General features: G+C 40.5%; 1 protein-coding gene across 1 annotated transcript in view; it reads left to right on the top strand.

Moving 5' to 3' along the window:
• Nucleotides 1-23,278, top strand: part of LOC143810061 (guanylate cyclase soluble subunit beta-2-like) — an 83,867-nt gene that overhangs the window by 39,571 nt on the left and 21,018 nt on the right. Inside the window, exons 4-12 of the mRNA XM_077292953.1 lie at nt 127-287; nt 3,715-3,814; nt 4,508-4,689; nt 12,504-12,630; nt 13,898-14,001; nt 17,058-17,274; nt 18,820-19,140; nt 20,392-20,540; nt 23,044-23,190. Of these exons, the coding sequence (XP_077149068.1) occupies nt 127-287; nt 3,715-3,814; nt 4,508-4,689; nt 12,504-12,630; nt 13,898-14,001; nt 17,058-17,274; nt 18,820-19,140; nt 20,392-20,540; nt 23,044-23,190 (1,508 nt within the window). The remainder of the gene's footprint in view (nt 1-126; nt 288-3,714; nt 3,815-4,507; nt 4,690-12,503; nt 12,631-13,897; nt 14,002-17,057; nt 17,275-18,819; nt 19,141-20,391; nt 20,541-23,043; nt 23,191-23,278) is intronic.

Here is a 23,278-nt window from a genome sequence, read left to right as displayed (position 1 = left end):
TTCACCTACATTGCACTAGGTTCACTTTAATGAATCATTCTTGTTATGTTGTATTTGAATATTAAATTATTCTAGAATATGAATTTGTCTGTAATTGAGACTATATTATAATTTAATGTTCCCCAGGTGTTTCGCCAGAGGCTGTTCTACAGCAGTTCGGAGAGTATTTCTTTGAATTCTGTAAAAGGTCAGGCTATGACCACATGCTGAGGACACTAGGTGGAAATCTCTATGAATTTATTGCCAACTTGGATGCCTTACACAGTTATCTATCGTTGTCTTACCAGGTGAAACCAATTTAAATGAAATGTTACAATGTGCTTAGCTAACAATCTGTTTAATTACTGGAAATGCATGGTGCATTGGAAAAAAATTGTAAAAAAAAATAGCAAACTTTCCAAACTACCCAGGTCTCTTCATGAGGCATAAGATTTCAGAATAATGCAATGAATACACAGGATTCGGCGGGCTGGGCGCGACCAATTAGTGAAGCGCGGTTCAAATCCCACGCCAATTCATGGTCGGACTGCGCCTGTCGCTGATTGTTCGTGGCTGGTTGGGCGCGACCAATCAGTGAAGCCAGGGCCAGCTCCTGGTTTTTGAGGGCCCCGGGCAAAAGAGTCTCACAGCCCACGTAGCATATAACACAGACCACGTAGTATATAGCACAGCCATGCAGTAAATAGCACAGCCACATAGTATATAGCACAGCTACATAGTATATAACACAGCCACGTAGTATATAGCACAGCCACGTAGTATATTGCACAGCCACGTAGTATATTGCACAGCCACATAGTATATAGCACAGCCACATAGTATATAGCACAGCCCATGCAGTATATAACACAGCCCACATAGTATATAGCATAGCCACGTAGTATATTGCACAGCCACATAGTATATTGCACAGCCACATAGTATATAGCACAACCACGTAGTATATAGCACAGCCCATGCAGTATGTAACACAGCTCACGTAGTATATAACACAGCCCATATAGTATATAGCACAGCCCACGCAGTATATAACAGCCCACGTAGTATATAACAGCCACGTAGTATATTGCACAGCCATGTAGTATATAGCACAGCCCACACAGTATATAACACAGCCCACGCAGTATATAGCACAGCCCATGCAGTATATAACACAGCCCACGTAGTATATAGCAAAGCCCACGTAGTATATAGCACAGCCCACATAGTATATAACACAGCCCATATAGTATATAGCACAGCCCATGTAGTATATAGCACAGCGACGTAGTATATAACACAGCCCACGCAGTATATAACACAGCCTATGCAGTATATAACACAGCCCACGTAGTATATAACACAGCCCAAGTAGTATATAGCAATGTGGGCACTATATCCCTGTTAAAAAAAAAATTAAAATAAAAAATAGTTATATACTCACCTTCCGGCGGCCGGATCCAGCCCAGGCCTTTAGCGATGCTCCTCGCGATGCTCCGTTCCCAGTAATGCCTTGCGGCAATATCCCGTAATGATGTAGCAGTCTCGCGAGACCGCTACATCATCTGGGGTCATTGCCACAATGCATTCTTGGGACCGGAGCGTCGCGAGGAGAGGGAAAAGCTGCCGCGGACGCCTGAAAGTGAGAATATAATGAGTTCTTTTTTATTACTATTCTTAACATTATATGTTTTTACTTTTGATGCTGCATAGGCAGCATCAATAGTAAAAAGTTGGTCACACTTACAGGGTTAATGGCAGTGTTAACGGACTGCATTAAACCGCGTTATGCCGCGGTATAACTCAGTCCGTTTAATGGACTGCTAAAACGCTATGTGGGTGCAGACTGGAGGGGAGTATGGAGGGGGCACTGACTAGAGGGGAGTAAGGAGGGACCAATTCGTGGCCGGATTGTGCCTGTCGCTGATTGGTCGCGCCCAGCCGACCATCTATATATAGATGGTGCATGCAAGGAAACATCTTAACGGAAAGAATAATCCCAAGTGAAAATATTTATGTTATGTGATACACTGTATGCAATCCAACGGCTCTGTTACTTGCTCACACAGTCAGATGTAATGGAGAGCGGAACCTATAATGAGGGCAAAATGTAGGATTCATGTTACTATGCTATCCTGGTAATAGAACAGCCTGGTATTTCTCTATCTGTATCTCATCTCGAATTGGGTCCAGGATAATTTCTCTATTTTTTTTACTAAATTGGATGTTCATGTGAAAAGGGAGGGATTGGGCACATTTACGCAACCGAAAGAGGAGAAGGTTGGGACAATCTCATTTTAGACCTCCTTCATAGGTTTCAGTGCATCTGCCTGGATCTTCAAAAGCATGAAAAAAATAAATAAAACAAAACTTTTTTTAAAAAAAAGTCAAGGCCTATCTGACTTTCTGTTTCTAGCTCTGCCTCCATTGAAAAAAATATGTCCAGAATAAATTTAAATAGTTTCCATGGAAATAGGAGCACAATTTAAATTTTTATTCAGGGATCCCTTGTAGTCGTAAAAAAAAAAAAGAAGAATAAAAAGTGAAAAATGGACATGTATTTGTTTTTTCTTTCTATTTTTCCTCAATATCTTCAAAAAAAGAAATATGAAATTGATGTAAAAGTGAAGTCCCATGTGTCACAGTAAAAAGGAAAATAATATTTTAATATTCCAATGAGAGTTTTTTTTTATAGTAGTTAAAGTTTCATGTATGATAAAACCCAAAAACGTATCTCGATAAGAAAGTAGGAAAATGGTCTGGTCATGAACTGGTTAAAGATGAAGTAAAGTGTATTTCAGAAATTATTGATTTACTCCTGATTTTCAACAGATCATATTCTAGAGTTTATAGAGAATGACGAGCAAAACAGAATCAAGTGAGAAAGAGTTGTATGATGTAAAATCCTGAGGAGGTCTGAGAAGTTACTGCACTGGTTCTACACCGATACATAGGGTTTATAGAAACTGTGTGAGGAAAGACACAGCTTGGAATGTTAAACACTGATTAAATATCCCGTCATTAAAGTCATGGAATACATATCAAATATTGCATCGAAAAACTGTCTCTTCCTCATAAAATACATTAAAGTGTTTTTTTTTTTCACACAAGACAGTTTATTTTAATCAAGAGATTTTGGAATAATAATAACTTTGACTATTAGATGTGTTAAATAAAAATGTTCCTGTGCTGAGATAATCTTATATACAGTATGTGCTCCTGCTGTGTACTGTGTAATGGCTGTGTCTGACCGTACAGGGACATGGTCTGATCACACCACAGCTCCTGGGCGGGGAGGGGGAAGCAAAAGAGTATACAGACATTACAGCACGGGGTCACAGATTATTCTTTCTGTGAGGTAAACATTGACTAAAAACAACCAGGGAAATGTTTTACCTCACAGAAAGAATCCCATGCTGTCCTGTCTGCATACTTTCTTTTCCACCATCCCCCTCCCAGGAGCTGTGGTATGATCTGTCCATGTCCCTGTACAATCAGACACAGCCACTACACAGTACACAGCAGGGGCACATACTGTATATAAGATTATCCCAGCACAGGAACATTTTTATTTAACACATCTAATAGTGGGACTTATTTTTATTCCAAGATCTACTGATTAAAATGATCTTTGTTCGTGGGAAAACCTATTTAAGGGAATCTGTCACCAAATTGACAACTTTTTGCTTACAGTCAGCTGTCCCACAATGACCCCTATGCTCTTGTTCTGCACAGGCCATGAATGCCCCTTCTTTCAGGGTAGAGATGAATGATGATGGCTCCATGCATCTGCATTATTACTCAGACAGAAGAGGACTGTGTCACATTGTTCCAGGTATCACAACTCCACATCATATTCTTAACTGATAAATGTAACAATTGATGTGAGTGTAAATATTACTTGATGATTGCTGATATTGTTCTTTGCTTAATGACTTAATTATTGCATAATTTTCATTTCCTAATTACGGTATGTATAGCAGATCTTTCGGCCTAGTATGATGCCCTATATCAGATTAATATATTACAGCTAGAGGAGCATTGTGCTGTTTCCTGCTAAGAATATGGAAAGAAGACTGGAAATATAGGCCAGGATTCATTGAAATTGGCGTTGCACATGACCATCTTAATGAAGGCGTGTGATGAAGTAGGAGGAGCCTGATGCGCTATGAGCTGCAGGTCCGCTGTCATCTTTTACATCTGTGACGTCATCTCGACAGCGCTGCAAGTAATCACTAAGGTCTGCAAGTGATTTGAGCAGCGCGGCTGAGCTCAGATGTCGGCTGCAGCGCTGTTGACATGATGTCGTGATGACACTGAGAGCAGCAGTGGAGACTCAAAGCTGGATGTGGAGATGGTGAATAAAGCAGATTTTGTTTATTTTTTTCACACTGCACCAGGAAAAAAAGGGTTTTCAGAAACCAGGATACACCTATATTCTTGGCGACTGATTTTGTCTAGCAGAACAGGCTATAAGTATGGGCTCGGCTACTATAAACATTATCATATCTATTTTTCTATTATTTAGGTATTATGGGGGCGGTAGCATTGGACTTTTTCAAAACTGAAATTTCAATGGAGATAATAAGTCAATCAGATGAGGAAGAGAGAACAGGAAAAAAAGAACACATTGTCTTTCTAGTTACTCAGCGACCAATAGTTCCACCCAAATCTTCCAACAAACAGGCATCGCAGCAAAATAATAAACAGGTTAGTCATTACTTTCTACTGTTTGCTGCTAGTGTTGTCATTTCCATAGCTGTGGGGATGCAGTACTTGAATTTATATATGTCCTCCAACAAGAAATTTGGCCTTGAGAGAAAACAATAGTCCCCATATGTCTCCTACTGTGTGAATGATGCACAATTTGATAGTGGCGGCAGACTGCGCAGGAAGAAGGATATTTTCTGCATGGCTAAGGATGTGAGATTTCCGAGAACAGAAGAGCTGCAGATTATTGAGCAGTTGTGGTGTGAACAGTATCTATTGGATCATAATAGTGTGAGAATGACTGACGCCGACTGCACCTGGGTCTTTTCCTACGCTGCCTGCATTCTTGGCCCATAATACACACGCTTCATCCAATCCATTTTCTTCATTTTGATATTTGTGCTACATAACAGCTTTCTGACAGCACGGAATAGATCAGTATACTAAACATGGCACACAAAAACCTGCCTCCTAATAAGTACGGTACATTGTATTAATAATTGCTACATTAACACACAACATAGACATATACACATGGAACATTATAGTTGATTCTAGGTAATAAAACAGGTCCTGGTAGTTTGACCTTTAGGCCTCGCTCACATGAGCGATGATGATTCTCTCCTATGAGAGAATTGGATCGATGATAATAATGACACTTGGCTTAAACGCTGATCAGAGTTAGATCCGATTGTCAGTTTACTGTGATCCGATTCTATTGCATGAGAGATTGTATCACAGGAGCAGAGAAGACGAAGAACTTAATTTCTCCATCTTCTCCATTGTCTGTGTCCGCATAAATCAGACTACACTCGAACGACATCCGAGTGTACCTGTAGACCTAAATGGGTGCACATGATGAGACTTGCGGGGCCGCTCACAGCATGCTGCAGTTTTTTTTTCATGTCGATTGGAAAGTTTAATAAACTGATACATTGATGACTGTGATCTCATGACTAATTGCAGAGAAATGCATATGTTTCTTAATATGCAAATAAGGTGTTAAGATCCCTGGGCAGGTAGAGATCTTCCTGAGAATCTGTATCTGGAGCTTATTTTAATTCTTAGGGAAGACTCTCAGTGGCGAACATACCATTGGTGCAACCTGTTCAGCCCCAGCGGTAAGGGGGCCCACCGGCACCACTAAAAAAGCAAGCAGCTTTTGAAAAATAAGTGATAATTTGAATAAGTTATTCTCATTTTTTGGAGGGTACCCCACTTGTATAGGTGATTGCTCCATGTAATACAAATGTCCCACATTTCTGACCTGCCCGGACACAAATGTAGGGCAATAACTGCTGACACTTCAATAAATCACTGTTTCTTCTTTTACATTCAACTTTGAGTGCCCTTTTTATTCCCTACTACTGAAGCACCTCCTTTATGTCCCAACCATATCTACTACAACATTATGGGTTCTTATGATGAAATTCATGTAAATTGGATGCAACTTTGATTTCATTTCTTTACTTTGATTTTTGGGGTGATTTGTCATTTAGTCATAACCTGGTTGATGATTTTGGTTTCTATTGACTGATGATACATCACTTTGATCTCAACGATTTCCATAATTTGCATAAGTAATGATTGAGCAGTTTATTTATGATAATAGAAATCAGGCACTTCAAAGTTATTCACATTACTAGAATAATAAACACAGATCTGTCAACAGATTAAAATACAAAACTTCAAAACATATACATAGATCACTTAAACCTGGTGAAACAGGTGCACTTACTTAGGAAGGGCATGTCAGAGGTTCGGTAAAATCCAGATATTTTAATCTAGCTAAAGAGTGATTGGATTCATAATTCCAAGTGTATTCAGTCTCTGCCCTCATCCAGGTGGATTGACAGCTTCAGCTTGTACTGAGCAGTGTGAGTTCTCAGCAGCAGGAGGGACACCGTGGAGCTGTCAATCAGACTAGATTGTTGGAGATTGTGTTTAAATGTTCTAAACTGATTATGCAGCCATTCTGAGATATATTTTATAGTAAGTCTCCACAGTTCTAAGAGATTTATTAAATAAATATATGGAGTTTGTATTGTGAAATCTGGAAACAAATCCTGTTTAATAGACTAACAATATGTTTAATTTTAATTCAGATTTGTTGCATCAATGACCAGCCTAAGACGACCTTTTTCTGTACTCTTCTAATGTTTGCTTAGTTGTTCCTTCTTGTTTAGGTGCCAATAGAGTTGTGGTCATTAAAGCTATCACTTACGGTTGAGCCATGTGTTCACTGAGAGGCTGTTTGGTTTTCACTCTATATAGGTCATAGGAAGGCTGTGTTCCCACCCACGATGAGCTTTTGTCGCTGCAGAATTTCTGCGCCTATTATTTAAATTTGGTTACTTGCGTTTCTGTGCGTAGTTTTTTAAGATGTGTTTTTTATGCTGCATTATTTTCTCTTGTTGGTATGTCATATTTAAATAAAGCTGCTTTGTTTTTGATACTTCCTGGTATTTGGCTTCGACAAAACTTCATTGACATACCTATATGCAGATTACATGCGTTTTTTATGCTTTTCTGCTACAGATGTGCATTTTTTACCTGCTAAATTTCCCCCAGTAATGCAAGTCTATGGGGAAATTTGACACAGAAAACTCAAAGTACCTGCAAGAGAAATTGACGTTTGTGTGGATTTGAAACACACACCGCAGATCAGTTTACATTGTATTAAAAAGAAGCACGTTGGGCAGGAGATTTCTAGAAATCCCATCCACTTTGCTGGAACTGTAAGATGCTGTGGTTTTGACGCAACAAAAATATACAACGTCAAAAACTCACCAAAAGCTCATCTTTGGAACGTAGAATTATTCACCCAAAGCCAGTTGCTTCTGTTGTATTTAGGTGTATATCATCATATCATGAAAAAATGTACAACTAGAATCAACAATTACAAACATATAATTTTTTATTAAATACTGAAAATTTATTTTACATACAGTATATAGATTAAGCATATTAAAAAGTGGGAACCACAAGGTGGTGCAAAAATGCTAAAATCCTCCACACACGAAGATTACAGAGTCATTGTTGAATTGAGAGTGAAAATCGGGTAATTAAACAGATACCTATGGTGGGGATATGCATACGAATAAGGCAGCAGGTACCTATAGTTAGATGTTAACCAAGGACCCTGCATGGCCAAACATCACTTGCCACTGTGATAAAGCCACACCTAATGCGAAACAAAAGGACCCATTCCACTTCCACAGCAGTATACACATGTCTTACACATAAACTGGACTAAACCGAATAGCCACAAAAGTACAGAGGACTGTAATCAACCACAAAACCTGTAAACTAGCAACAAAAGTCCCTACACAGCGTAAAGAATCAATAATGTCTTTGTTGAAAACACAAATTTTAAAATGTTTTAAGGAGATAAGAGCAAACTGAAAAGGGGTACGCTGGACGGAACTGAACTCTGGGTATTTATATCTATCTGTGGTTTTTACTTTTGCTGCTACAATTAGTTCCCTTGATTTTTGATATGCGTGACACTGTCCCTGATTGCCCTTAGGGGATTATGCACTTTATACTTTATTACAAGTTTTTTCCTGAGGCCAATCAGGGAGACAGGAACTCCCAGATACATGTGTGTGATGTATTAAGTATTTTATATCTGTCTTGAGACTCTTTTGGCTATGAGCACCATGCACTTTACTCTGTATTTACCTATGTGCAATATTGAACTGTGCCTCAAGCGGATGATATTAAATTCTTTATCTTGGATGTAATACACGTGTACAGGGCCGCCATCAGGGCATTACTGCCCTGACTGGCGTATGGGGCCTGGTAGGCAGAGGGGGCCCCGTCTCATCAGCCCATCGGGCCTGGCCCCCAAGACGCAAGTTCTATTGCTTTGCGGGCCCGTCCGGGCCTGCTAGGCAAGAGTTAAAGCCGCCAGCTAATCGGAGGCTGGCAGCTGAAGTCAGCGCGCACGTCGCCAGCGTATGACGTCATTGTCATTCGCCGGCGAGTCCGCGCTGAAATGCCTGTGATGGACGTCTGTGCTGGACAGCGGCCAGGTAAGAAGAAAGCTGTTTTTTTTTTACTGAATGCAGCAAGCCAGGGGCAGATTGGAGACACAGGGGGCAGGAATGAAGAAAACACAGGGGGGCAGAATGAAGAAAACACGGGGTAGAATGAAGACAACACAGGGGGCAGAATGAAGAAAACACAGGGCAGAATGAAGAAAACACATGGAAGAATGAAGAAAACATGGGGCAGAATGAAAACACAGGGGGCAGAATGAAAACACAGGGGGCAGAATGAAGAAAACACAGGGCAGAATGAAGAAAACACGTGGAAGAATGAAGAAAACATGGGGCAGAATGAAAACACAGGGGGCAGAATGAAGAAAACGGGGCAGAATTAAGAAAACACAGGGGGCAGAATGAAGAGAACACAGGGGGCAGAATGAAGAAAACACAGGGGGCAGAATGAAGAGAACACGGGGCAGAATGATGAAAACACGGGGCAGAATGAAGAAAACACAGGTGGCAGAATAAAAACAACACAGGGGGCTGAATGAAAACAACACGGGCAGAATGAAAACAACACGGGGCAGAATGAAGAAAACACAGGGGGCAGAATAAAAACAACACGGGGCTGAATGAAAACAACACGGGCAGAATGAAAACAACACGGGGCAGAATGAAAACACAAGGAGAAGGAATGGAAACAACACAGGGGAAGAAGGAAGGAAGGACGCAGGTTCTATTGCTTTGTGGGCCCGTCCAGGCCTGCTAGGCAATAGTTAAAGCTGCCAGCCAATCGGAGGCTGGCAGCTAAAGTCAGCGCGCACGTCGCTGGCGTATGACATCATTGTCATTCGCTGGCGAGTCCGCGCTGAAATGCCTGGGATGGACGTCTGTGCTGGACAGCGGCCAGGTAAGAAGAAAGCTGTTTTTTTTTTACTGAATGCGGCAAGCCCAGGGCAGATTGGAGACACAGGGGGCAGGAATGAAGAAAACACAGGGGGGCAGAATTAAGACAACACAGGGGGCAGAATGAAAACATGGGGCAGAATGAAGACAACACAAGGGGCAGAATGAAGAAAACACAGGGGGCAGAATGAAAACACGGGGCAGAATGAAAACAACACAGGGGCAGAATGAAAACACAGGGGGCAGAATGAAAACACAGGGGGCTGAATGAAGAAAACACAGGGGGCAGAATGAAGAAAACATGTGGCAGAATGAAGAAAACACGGGGCAGAATGAAAACACAGGGGGCAGAATGAAGAAAACGGGGCAGAATGAAGAAAACACAGGCGGCAGAGTGGAGAGAACACGGGCAGAATGAAGAGAACACGGGGCAGAATGAAGAAAACGGGCAGAATGAAGAAAACACGGGGCAGAATGAAGAAAACACGGGGCAGAATGAAGAAAACACAGGGGGCAGAAAGAAGAAAACACGTGGAAAAATGAAGAAAACACGGGCAGAATGAAAACACAGGGGGCAGAATGAAGAAAATGGGGCAGAGTGAAGAAAACACAGGGGGCAGAATGAAGAGAACACAGGGGGCAGAGTGAAGAAAACACAGGGGGCAGAATGAAGAGAACACAGGGGGCAGAATGAAGAAAACAGGGGGCAGAATGATTGAAACATGGGGCAGAATGAAGAAAACACAGGGGGCAGCATAAAAACAACACAGGGGGCAGAATAAAAACAACACAGAGGGCAGAATGAAAACAACATGGGGCAGAATGAAAACAACACAGGGGGCAGAATGAAAACACAGGGAGAAGGAATGGAAACAACACAGGGGAAGAATGTGGGACACAGGGGGCAGAATGAGACTCGGGGCAGGATCATGGGGACAGATGGGGCAGGACCATGGGAACAGATGGGGCAGGATCACGGGACAGATGGAGCAGGATGGATACTCATGAGGGCAGAATGGGAAAACATATGGCTGGAGCCAGGAATGAGATATACAGGGCCAGGGTGGGGGATAGTATTACCATAGGTGCTAAGGAATATTATTACTTCAGTGATGTATTTATTTTATTTTTTGAGGATACTGTTTTAAATGGGGAGGGCGGTCCTGTTACTGTGGAGAGCAACACTATGTTAAGTAAAATTAAGTAATGTGTTCTGCAAGTGGAGCTCTAGATAACTGTGTTATTTCCTGCAGTGACGACTCCTGGCTGGAAGAAGTGATGGTGGTCTGTGCTGGATTAAGATGAAAAGCGAAGCTGAAGGAATACACCTTGAGACGTCACTGGTGAGTCAGTGTGTTACCTGTGCACTGACACTATACACTGTATACTATATACAGCGGTCCTGTGTACAATGTCACCAGTGATCACTGTATTACATTTACACTGACACTGTATACAGAGCTCCTGTGTATAATGTCACCGGTAATCACTGTATTACCTGTACACAGACACTGCATACTTAGTACAGATCTCCTGTGTATAATCACCCTTTTGGTGATAGTATTGTGTTTTTTAATTAATGATCAGTATTTTAATATTCAGTCACTATGTGGTGGTAATATGTTGTCCGGCCATGGTGTAGTGGTAAATGTTCCCTGTATGTGGTATTATTCGTCACCATGTGGTGGTAATATGTGGTCTGGTCATGGTGTGGTGGAATTTGTTCCTTGTATGTGCTATTCTTCAGTCACTGTGGTGGTAATATGTGATCTGGACATGGTTTGGCAGTATTTGTTCCTTGTATGTGGTATAGGTCACTGTAGTGGTAATATGTGATCTGGACATGGTGTGGCAATATTAGTTCCTAGTATGTGGTATTACAGGTCACTATGTGGTGGTAATATGTGATCTGGTCATGGTGCGGTGTATTTGTCACTTGTATATGATATTATTGGTCATATTAAAAATTGAAAAATAAATAAAAATTTACCTAAATTGTATTGCATATTTTAACAAATTTTTAATGGTTAGCGTAAAGTAGAGCTCGGCCAAAAGAGTCTGCCTTGTTGTGGTGGTAGATTAGAATTCTTTTTTGGCTAAAACAAAATCTGCTGGCTATATGTGTGATCTGGTGATAGGAACTGTTAATGTGTGATTGGTGAGAAGTGGAGTTTTTTCAAGAGAGAGTGGTGGGACTGTGGACAGTTTGAGGGGTGGAGGCGGGGCTGGGGTGGAGCCTGGGCAGAGTCTCACGGAGGCCCCGAAAATTTTGCCAGTATGGGGCCACGAAATTCCTAGTGGCAGCCCTGCACTTGTATATTTATATCCAGGATACTGTCATCATTTGTTCCGTCCAAAGTGTGTTTTTTTCCATCCTGTTTTTTCAGTTTGCTCTTATCTCCTTAAAACATTTAAAAATTTGTATTTTCAATAAAGACATTATTGATTCTTTACGATGTATTGGGGGACTTTTGTTGCTAGTTTACAGATTGTGTATTACACATAAAGCAATACCTGTAGTGTAGGATACAGCACACACCATGAGACCTGGCGCTCGTTTCGGCAGTTTGGCTTCTTCCGGGGTATTTAGGTGTAGTACGGCATATGTTTCTGTAGTTATTATGTGTACAGTGATATGCTTTTAGTCTCTCTAACTCCAAGGATACCTTCAGCTAATATCTGTTGCAGAGTTGTCGAGATTCTCAGTGTACTATTAGGCATGGTGGGGCTAGAGAAGGGATCTGATCTCACTCACTGGATTTGCTTTATATGAAAATAGAAGGAAGGGTTCAATCCAACATCCTTTTGACCATAGATTTTAAATTAATTGTGGTTTACCATATTCAGACTCTATCATCGTGACCAAAGTAGGCTGTTTCTACAGTTTTAGTAATAACTTCACAACGATTTTTCTAGATTACTTCACAGAGCATTGAAAATGCTGTTAATAAACTTCGAGACAGAGCAAACCAAGTATCCGTGTGCCCCGTAAAGAAGAAAAATCATTGGGGGACTATTAGAGGAATTGTGCAGTTTGGAAGAGGTATTTATACGTGCAAAGTCTTTTTGTTACCTTTTCAAGAAAGAATTAATACGGCATTATGTTGCATGAGACAATTTTGTCTTGTAATATATGGTGTTTGCACTGTGTTTTATCTTTTGTATTGTGTGTACAAACTGAGGATATGCAGCATTACAATTTCAGTTCTGGACATTAAAACCTTTATTTATGCTCGGTGCTCAAAGTGTGAAAATGCATGAGAAAACCAATGAAACCTATGAGAAAACGTATTACCACAAAAAAAAATGATGTACTAGTCACAGAGTAGATATAAATAACAACTTTACTGAGATACAAAATATGAACAGGCCAAACAGTGACGATAAAGGGTTAAAACCGGCCCTCAAGCCATAGTTGCATGTAAGGGTAACAGAGCGGCACCCATAATCCAGACAATAGAATAAAATATAAAACCCATACACAGTCCACCATAACCAACTATTCTTATATGTACACAATAACCCAACAATGGGGATAAAGGAAAGAGTAGGACTTACAAAGCATGGGAGCCGAAAACATTCCAGATAGTGATAAATGCTGGACAGGCGCCGCGGTGTCCCCCAACTCCCGCGCGTTTCGGATGTCCCTTGAGGAAGGGACATCCGAAACGCGCGTTGGGAGGAGGGGGACACCGCGGCGGTAAAAAACGCAGCATGTTCATTAACTTTGCATTTTTTTGCGGATTTCCCACTATAAAATGCATTGGGAAATGTCCGGAAAAAAACGCACCAAAAACGTGTCAAAAACGCGTAAAAAATGCGGCAAAAACGCATGCAGATTTCTTGCAGATTTCTTGCAGAAAATTCCTGAGAAAAACCTGAAATTTTCTGCAAGAAATCCTGAATGTGTGCACATAGCCTAAAAGATATCTCCTATAGCCAGGATTAGATAGATATGGTTATTCCTTTTAAAAATATACGACAATCTAAAAAAAAATCCCTCCAGCATTATGCCTGGTATAAATGATATTTTTGGAGGAAATAATGCAGATTTCTTGCCCTCTGTGTAAGGACAATGTCTGCACTCCTACAAATGTAATGTCTTCACCCTTTCTAGCTAATTCCGCTAGTTTCGCTCCATAAACTCAGATATCATTTTATGTCTTATCTGCTGAATTAGTTTTATTACATCGCCAATCCCATCAGTACACAGACTCGGCAGCTGCCTATCACTTTGTCACTGACCCTGATCTTTTCTGATGATATTTCCAATTACTATCCTAATAGAATTAACATGAGGTTTGTTGCAGGTAAAATGTTAAGAGGATTTCTGCCTGTGTATCCAAAGTCTCTGTGGGTCGACGTTAAAACATTTTGCAATGGGCTTCCATTTCACATAGTGTTTGATGAAGAGGTAAGAGATTCTATCTTACACTGAAATCATTTGTCGCTCTATGACTACAGTTGTTTTATAATAAGACAAATAATATGTGCAGCAGAGGATGCTGGGAAGTAATGGACAATGAATGATGTATGGATAAAAAAGATGCATGTATTTCTACACTGGTTAAAAACATAAAGGGGACACTAAAATACCATCCTAGATTATCCTATATCATCCTAAATAAAATATCTCTGAATGAAATATTCCAGTTGCAAATTTTTATTCAATGCATAGTGGAATGTGTTCAGAACAATAAAACATAACAATTTTCAATGTAAATCAAAATGAATATCCCATGGAGGTCTGGATTTCGAATGATACTCAAAATCAAAGTGGAAAATCAAATTACAGGCTGATCCAACGTCAGTGGAAATGCCTCATGACAAGGAAAAGATGCTCAGTATTGTGTGTGGCTTCCACGTGCCTGTATATCCTCCCTACTGTACAACGCCTGGGCATGCTCCTGATGAGGTGGCGGATGGTCTCCTGAAGGATCTCCTCCCAGACCTAGACTAAAGCATCCGCCAACTCCTGGACAATCTGTGGTGCAATGTGACGTTGGTGGATGGAGCGAGACATGATGTTCCAGATGTGCTCAATCAGATTCAGGTCTGGGGAATGAGCAGGCCAGTCCATAGCTTCAATGCCTTCATCTTGCAGGAACTGCTGACACACTCCAACCACATGAGGTCTGGCATTGCCCTGCATTAGGAGGAACCCAGGGCCAACCGCACTAGCATATGGTCTCACAAGGGGTCTGAGGATTTCATCTCAGTACCTAATGACAGTCAGGCTACCTCTGGCGATCACATAGAGGGCTGTGCGGCCCTCCAAAGAAATGCTACCCCACACGATTACTGACCCACTGCAAACCGGTCAGGCTGAAGGATGTTGCAGGCAGCAGATCGCTCTCCACGGCGTCTCCAGACTCTGTCACGTCTGTCACATGTGCTCAGTGTGAACCTGCTTTCATCTGTGAAGAGCGCTGGGTGCCAGTGGCGAATTTGCCAATCCTGATGTTCTGTGGCAACTGCCAAGCGTCCTGCACGGTGTTGGGCTGTGAGCACAACCCCTAACTGTGGACGTCGGGCACTCAGACCATCAGTTTCTAACCGTTTGTGCAGACACATGCACATTTGGGGCCTGCTGGAGGTCATTTTGTAGGGCTCTGGCAGTGCTCCTCCTGTTCCTCCTTTCACAAAGGCGGAGTTAGCGGTCCTGTTGCTGGGTTGTTGCCCTCCTACGGCCCCCTCCACATCTCCTGGTGCACTGGCCTGTCTCCTGGTAGCACCTCCAGCCTCTGGACACTACGCTGACAGACACAGCAAACCTTCTTGCCACAGCTCACATTGATGTGCCATCCTGGATGCGCTGCACTACCTGAGCCACTTGTGTGGGTTGTAGAGTCTGTCTCATGCTACGACGAGTGTGAAAGCACATCCAACATTCAAAAGTGACCAAAACATCAGCCAGAAAGCATTGGTACTGAGATGTGGTTTGTGGTCTCCACCTGCAGAACCACTCCTTTATTGAGAATGTCTAGATAATTGCCAATAATTTCCATCTGTTGTCTATTCCATTTGCACAACAGCATGTGAAATTGATTGTCAAAAGTGTTGCAAAAGTGGACAGTTTCATTTCACAGATGTTTGATTTACTTGGAGTTATATTCTGTTGTTTTAGTGTTCCCTTTATTTTTTGAGCAGTGAATTAATGCTTGGTATGTGAACATTCCTGCACCAAACATTTGCGATATTAGAGGTCTGTAGCCATAGTGTCGTTCAGCTGTGGCTGTGATAATGTTTTCTGCAACCAGTGGCTGCATTTTTATGGGGTCACTGTACCTGGCTGTATATTAAGAGGACTATGGCTGACGGGATTGGTATGGTAACCACTGTTATGTGAGTCCTGTGGCTTGTTCCAATATAGAAATATTGTGGCTCTCCGTATTATGGATATTGAAGTATTTTTATTCTCTCAATCTGGAAGTTTCTGGGATTTCTGTAGCGGGGCCGAGAAGATTAAAAACAATACACAGGAATGTGATTTCAGCCAACTCTGAGCTCCAGCTGTTGGTCATTCATTATATGCTTACCTAAAAAGCATCTTAAGGCAGTGGCAGTGATATAAGTTCCTGCTCCAGGAGGAACTGAGTTTACAATAACTTGCATTATAGGAAAAGTACCTCTACTAAGTACTGTTAGTAATTTAGTAGAATATCTGACCTAGTCTAAGTTCCCTGCCCCTAGTATTATACTTCCTCACCTTTTACCGACGCCGCTCCGTTAGGTCTTCCGCAGGGTGTGACCTGCCGTTTCGTTCCAGTGTTTGTTGGGTAATCCAAAAGTCACAACTCATTGTAAGTATGAGTAGGAGATCCAGAACGAGGTCTCAGACTTACATTGAGAGCTTGTGACTTTACCCCTGACTTCCCGTCAGTCAGAAGTTGCGGTCACAAGATGTCGGCACGGGACAAATGTGGTGCCCAGAAGAGCCGAAGGTGGCGGCTGGTGAGTGTAATACTAGGCTCAGGGAGATAAGATTAGTGGCACCACTCCATCGGTGAAAAAAAAGACTCTGAACTAGGGCTTTAGGAGCACAATAGTATGGGGGCAGGTTTGATCTGCTATTATCTCAATGGAAGAAAAAAAGATTGTGCTATCTAGCTAATAGCAGCAAAGAATTCAGAGGACTTACAATAATGTAAGTGTATATGCTGCTAGATGGCACACAGGCACTTGCCCTAAAAATAAAGACATTTATAGTTATAGTTATTCTTTGAAATATTGCCAGATAACAGCCAAATGGCACAATATTCAGCCTCCTAACCGGCAGTCGATTACCGGATAGTATAATGTGTTAGAATGGGCAAAAGTTGGCCAAAAGCATAATAGGCAAACTGGCCACCAAGTGGATAACAAAACTAGAGAAACATTATATGTTGAAAGCAGCAATATATTGGAGAAATGTGATGCTGTTTGCTTGTGTTATTATGTTACATTATAACTATCTATTCACATTTTCAGCTGAGGGTGAAGCAGGCTGGTGTGAGCATACAAAGGATTGTTCCTGGTCTGCAGACCATGGGGATTCGACTAGATCAGTATTTCAGCACAGTGCACCCTGAAGTTACCCTGACTATTTCTAATGTCAGAAAGTTCATTAATAGTCAGTTTGTATTTAGGACAAAGAGAGAGATGATGCCCGAGTCTTGGAGGGAGCGGCCAATGCTGGAATTGAGAGGTATTGTTTTTTAACTAGTTTATTCCTAATATCTACATGTGTCCCTTAACAAAAAGAAAAAAGTATATAAGAAGTTTTTGTAATTTATATTAGGTACACAATGGAGCATAATGTAAGTAATTATAGGGTTTTCCCACCATTGATCTCTAGGAGTGCACTGCTCCCTTGCCTCCCGGCTTTTTGCTTGCCAGGGGCAGTGAGTGCATGCTTGATTGACAGTTCAGACACATGGCATTATGATGCCAGCAGAGATAGCTTTGTCTCTGTAGCATTAGAGGAGCGCGGTGGTACCGATGCTGGTCAGATTACGTGATCCGGCCAGTTTCAGAGCAGCACTTACAAGCTCCATTGGAAAGAGCCTGTAAATGCTACCCTCCTTGCCTAGGAGACTGGCCGCTGCCGGCAACAAAACTAAAAATGTCTCTGTTATTTATAAGAAAGGATTTTTAATAATTAAATTGCAGAGTTGTTTTTTTGTAAAATTATCTGATGAGGAGAATAACTATTTAAACAAATGAAATATTTTCTTAACCTGTGTTTTTTCCTAATTATATCCAAATGTTTTGGACATTAGTATATTGTAATTTTTTTGGTTGCTATTTTAACACCTGCAATATTGCAGATGATAAATATCTATTGCTCAGTTCTGCTTGTCTAGGTTTTTTAGGTTGCATCACATTCTGCATAAGAAACGTTTTACGTTGCAGTTGATGTAAATGAGTTTTCAACTTCTAAAAAAATACAGCTGCTGGCTATCCTCAGTATCACTGGTGGACACAGACAAAAAAGGCCCTGAGTGCGAAAACAGTATATGGGCCCTTTACGGTGCAATAGCTCATTATAATGCAAAATTCCACCTACTTTGGAGATAGAAATTGGCCCCCTTAACCCTTGGACTTTCGTGGGGTTGTATTGTGCCCAGGGTTGCACCAACGGTACGTCCGCTCCTGCTCAACATTATGGGTGGATTAGCAGGAAAAAAATAATGTTTATTTTGTTTATCTCTTTGGCGGCTGTTTTACATTTTTTCACATGTTGGGTAACCCGTTTATAAGTATTATTTGTGATGGTATTGGCTGTTATTTTAGTTTACATATTCCAGGTTTAACAGCTGAAATGCATGTGGTTTCTTACCCATTCAGACTGGTGAAGCACTGTCCTTGCAGCCTTTAACGTAAATATGAATGTCGTGAGCTTCGGGGTTAGTGATGTTGATCAGCTTCTAGTTTTCGTAATCACAGATACTTATACAGAGCAGGGAATAGAGGAGTGTGCGTCTGTCACTTCACAGCTTTATAAGTCATCTGCACATTCATTATGGAAGTGTTCTGGAAGGCCGTTGCCCCCCCCCCGGGCCCCTTGGTATTCTTCATCCTTCTAGTCTGTCATATGGATGGATCTGCTAAGGATTGAGAACCAGGCCACCAAGTCCACAACACTTTCTTATGGGGGTGATACAAAGTTAACACTGAGTATTTGAATTTGCAAATAATTTTGGCAATATACAGTATGAAGTCCAAGAACCATATGATGTTTTGTCTTTAGGTCAGATGATATGGATGGAGTCTCTTGAATGCATGCTCTATTTGTGCTCTCCTTTGCTGCGCAACTTGCATGAGTTGGAGGAGAGGCAGATGCACATCTCTGACATAGCTCCTCATGATGTCACTCGGGACCTTATTCTACTGAACCAGCAAAGATTGGCAGAGATGGAGCTATCTAACCAGCTTGAGAGGAAGAAGGAAGAACTGAGAATACTGTCAAAACATTTAGAAGAAGAGAAAAAAAAGACAGAAGCTTTACTGTATGCCATGCTTCCAAAACATGTAGCCAACCAACTGAAGGAAGGCAAGAGAGTAGAAGCAGGTGAGTTCCTATTTAATAGTATTTCTGCCTTTCTTTGATCCTTTTTACCCAAGTTACAGTTCGAAATTTAACAAACTTGGAATCAATTAAACTTTAGAATAGAACTCGTATCACAGCTGATCTGGAGCAAAGGAAGAATAATCACACTAGAGCTACATAGATAAAAAAAATGAGCCCAAGACATGACTTTATGAGACACTACTTTCAGATCGTGCAGGTATTTGTGTAGCCTCCTGCGACATGTTCAGTCCTCAAAGAGAGAAAGTGAGATATTCACTGACCGAAAAGGGCTACAACTATTTGAAATAATTTTGATTCTCTAATAATGTAACCTTGAGACTAGTTAACACAATTACCTAGGTACCGTATTAATTACCCTATGGTAATAATAGAAGCGCTATGATATTGTAATAAAACTCAATTTTTATTGATTACAAATCTAGTAAAAACACAATTAAAATCAGAAAAAAACGTGCAGAATAAGAAGGAGGGACTGCTATGTATAACTAGCGTGCCAGGAAAACACTTGTGATGAATTGATCCAAAAGTGACAAATATTGCCAAAATATATAAATACTGCAATCATACAGATTTTTTTTATATATAAAAGAGAAAGATAAAGTGCATAAAGAAGTAAATACAGTCCAATATAGATAAGTGCAACGTTGTTTCTCTTTGGTGTGCATATCTTCCAAATATCACATTCATATATTGGTAATAAGGCTCATTTGGATCAAGGTATACACAAAAATGAATCTGGAAGCGTAATATGTTTGTAAGCTGAAATGATGAAGTCTGTAAATATCTCTGATTCCCCTGGGCATTCATGAATATTCCGCTGGAGTAAGGCATCGGTGTGGACACCATTATGCTAAACAATGACTAATCTATACATGTGGCTGTCCAAAGCCTACTGCCATGCTGAGGGGAGATCTATGTCATAATGTATAACTAAACAAGAAACAATCATAATATAGTACAAGGGGTGTTTTACCTGGATAGATATACACTATTAAAGGATAGAATGGAGTTCAGTCCTTCTGCCTAATTATAGGGGTGTCGAGGACAAATTAATTGAATATGAAGATGAAATGTGAATGACAGAAGTGAAGAAGCGTATAAATTATAAGGAATGTATAATGTTGAAAGAATACATTATATAGTGAAAATATGTGAAAGAGTGAGTGACATAAATAATATGGGGTGAGGGAGACCTCCCCATACATGAACTTTCAATTTTCTATTTTGCAGGTGAATTCAAAGAATGTACAATACTATTTAGTGATGTGGTCACATTCACTAACATTTGTGCTCAGTGCGAACCTATCCAGATCGTCGCCATGTTGAATTCTATGTATCTTCGATTTGACAGATTAACCACCGTGCATGATGTCTATAAGGTAGTAGTTTCAAATGAATATGCATGAATATGCATGAAGGGGTTTCCAACGTTAGAAAAGTTGTCCCCACACGTACTGTAAATTAAACAGATACAGCAATACTCACTCTCCCCAGCTCCCTACCACCGCTCTAATATCTGTCGTGGCGAGAGCTCTCATCACTGCTGCAGCCAATCACCAAGCTCAGTGGCTTGTGACATATACATGCTGAGCTTAGAGATTGGCTGCAGTAGTGATGTGAGCTGTCTACATGATGTTACCGCCGCAGCCAAAACACAGAGCAGTGCCGAAGAGCTGGCGCTGGAGACATGGAGGGTGAGTATTATTTGTCTTTGTTACTTTACTGTACAAGAATCATTTTATAAAAGTGGAAAAATCTCTTTAATATTTAATAAGATGTAAAGTTTAATTGTATCCAAATAAATAAGTGCATTGCCATTGTTGTGAGATAGTATAACACTTATCCTAATTCCTTTTATCCCACTAATTCCAATGTCCTTTAACCCTAGCATGCGTGACATCAGAAATCTTCATATTAACGTATTGGGGGCTTTTTAGGCCCCCATGCAAATCATATGGAAAAACACACTTATATAACTTTTACAAGTTTATTTTAAAACTGCTAAATGAAATATGATTAGTAAACAAAATTTTAATTAGAATTTTTCACCGAAAACACCCCAAACATTTTTATTTTCAAAATTTCACACAAACATATGAAAAAACGCACAAAAACGCATAGAAATCTATACCAAACTAGCTGCAGCTACATTTCTATTATGTTTCTTTTCTATTATATTAGTCTTCCAAACAATTTTGACAAGTTATTTTTTCAGAAGAATGTTCTTTGCAGACATTTTCTTACAAATGTTTCTTGGACACATGAAACAACGCTTTCTTTTTCTTTCTCCTGGCCCTGGAATCATCTGAAACTGTACGCCACACCGTTTCATTGCTTCTTTAGTTTGCCTTAGCAAGCCTTTCACGTTGCTTCGCTGTATCATATGACGCATTACAAGTTCATGACAAAGGTCCTTCAAAAATAGGCGTCTCCTGTCCTTCCTCCGTGCATGGAATTCTGGATGAGTTTCTGTATAAATGATGAATGAATTTAAGGCTGCTACATCAAGCATATTTAAAAAAAAGTACTACAGGCCATCGTTTTGTTTGCCTCTTGCATGAATATTCTCCCAGCATCACATCCATTTTGTCTACACCTCCATTTGTTTTATTGTAATGCAGGATGATTTCTGGTTTTAATTTTTTGTCATTGATGTCAATACTGCAATTGTGATGCATGGTACTGAGTAAAATTACAGATTTCTCCTTCGCTTTGTAAGATACCAAAGTCGCTTTGTTATTGAATCCAAAGACTCTCTCAAAGTGCTCGCTGACGACTGTGTTTCAGTGCTTCTGGAACTTCTCGTCGGTTTGGCTTGATAGTACAAACAAGTGTAATAGCTTTTTGAAGCAGAAAATTGTCTAGTTCAACATTGGTGAAATAATTGTCCATGGTAATGTTTCTACCTGAATTGAATATTGGAACAGCAAGAGTTTTGACTATTTCAGACCCCAGATCCTTCTGTACTGGTGCACCAACCTCTTTGCCACAGTAGATTACGCCATTTATGCCATAATAATTCGCAGAATCACACTTCCTCTCAACATCTTATCTTATCTCTGGTCCTTCACAATTAGCTCACAGTGTATACTGTCCTCACTACTCTCTACACAGCTCATTACTGTGTTCAGAAGGACCTGAGATGATGTCATGGCCTTATCTCTCCCTCCAAAAATCACATGGCATCCTCATATGGCATTATCCACACCCTGGCCCCTCCACCAGCATTACTGAGTACAAATAAAGTAACTTTAGACACAAACACTACTGAGAACATGATAAAAAATACATGGGGGCCTGAAAGGCCCCCAATCTGTACAGATGTGGTTTTCACCAAAAAAGCATTGTTACACCGAAATGCCTATGAAAAAAATTATATGAAAAACTGGATATTACCAACAACGACATACTTGAGGCTTACCTGCAGTTTCAAAATTCTAACTTATGTCATTTTGCAGATAATAGCAAAAAAATAAGCACCGGGGCCTAAAAGGCCCCAATACACATGCTAGGGTTAAGAATATGTGTGGGAGGGTAGGGGGTGTTTATGTGTTGTTTATTCTGTATTTTAACCTAACAAATTGTAATGTGATAATGAAAAACTGAAATTAAGAATTTGTAAGCTAAGAAAATGCGTTTGAATGTACACTTCCATATATATGTTAAAAATCAATAAAAATTATTGTTTAAAAAAAGAATAAGTGTTGGAAGAGAAGGTTGAAGATGGTGCCCTTGGTTGTATTTGAGCCCAGAGCTGCGAGGCGGCAGTGCTAACCACTGGTTCACCATGCTGATTCTCACCATAGCTTAGTGTCTCATTCGGTTACTCTCACTTTATAAATGTAAGTAAATAACCGTTGTCTGTTTCCCTTTGTAATAAAGGTGGAGACTATTGGCGATGCATATATGGTTGTGGGTGGTGTACCAGTTCCTGTTTCTACACATGCGGAAAGAGTTGCAAACTTTGCTTTGGGAATGATACTTATGGCAAGAGAAGTACAGAATCCAATCACTGGAAATGCTATCCAGGTAAACATTTTGTTCTCAGACTTGGATTACATAAAAAACAAACCTGAAACATCTCATTTTCTGGAATACAGGATAATATGAATGGGGT

The sequence above is a fragment of the Ranitomeya variabilis genome, chromosome 2 (genome assembly GCF_051348905.1).
Source record: "Ranitomeya variabilis isolate aRanVar5 chromosome 2, aRanVar5.hap1, whole genome shotgun sequence".
Lineage (NCBI taxonomy): Eukaryota > Metazoa > Chordata > Amphibia > Anura > Dendrobatidae > Ranitomeya > Ranitomeya variabilis.
This window is presented reverse-complemented; position numbering and strand designations above follow the sequence as displayed.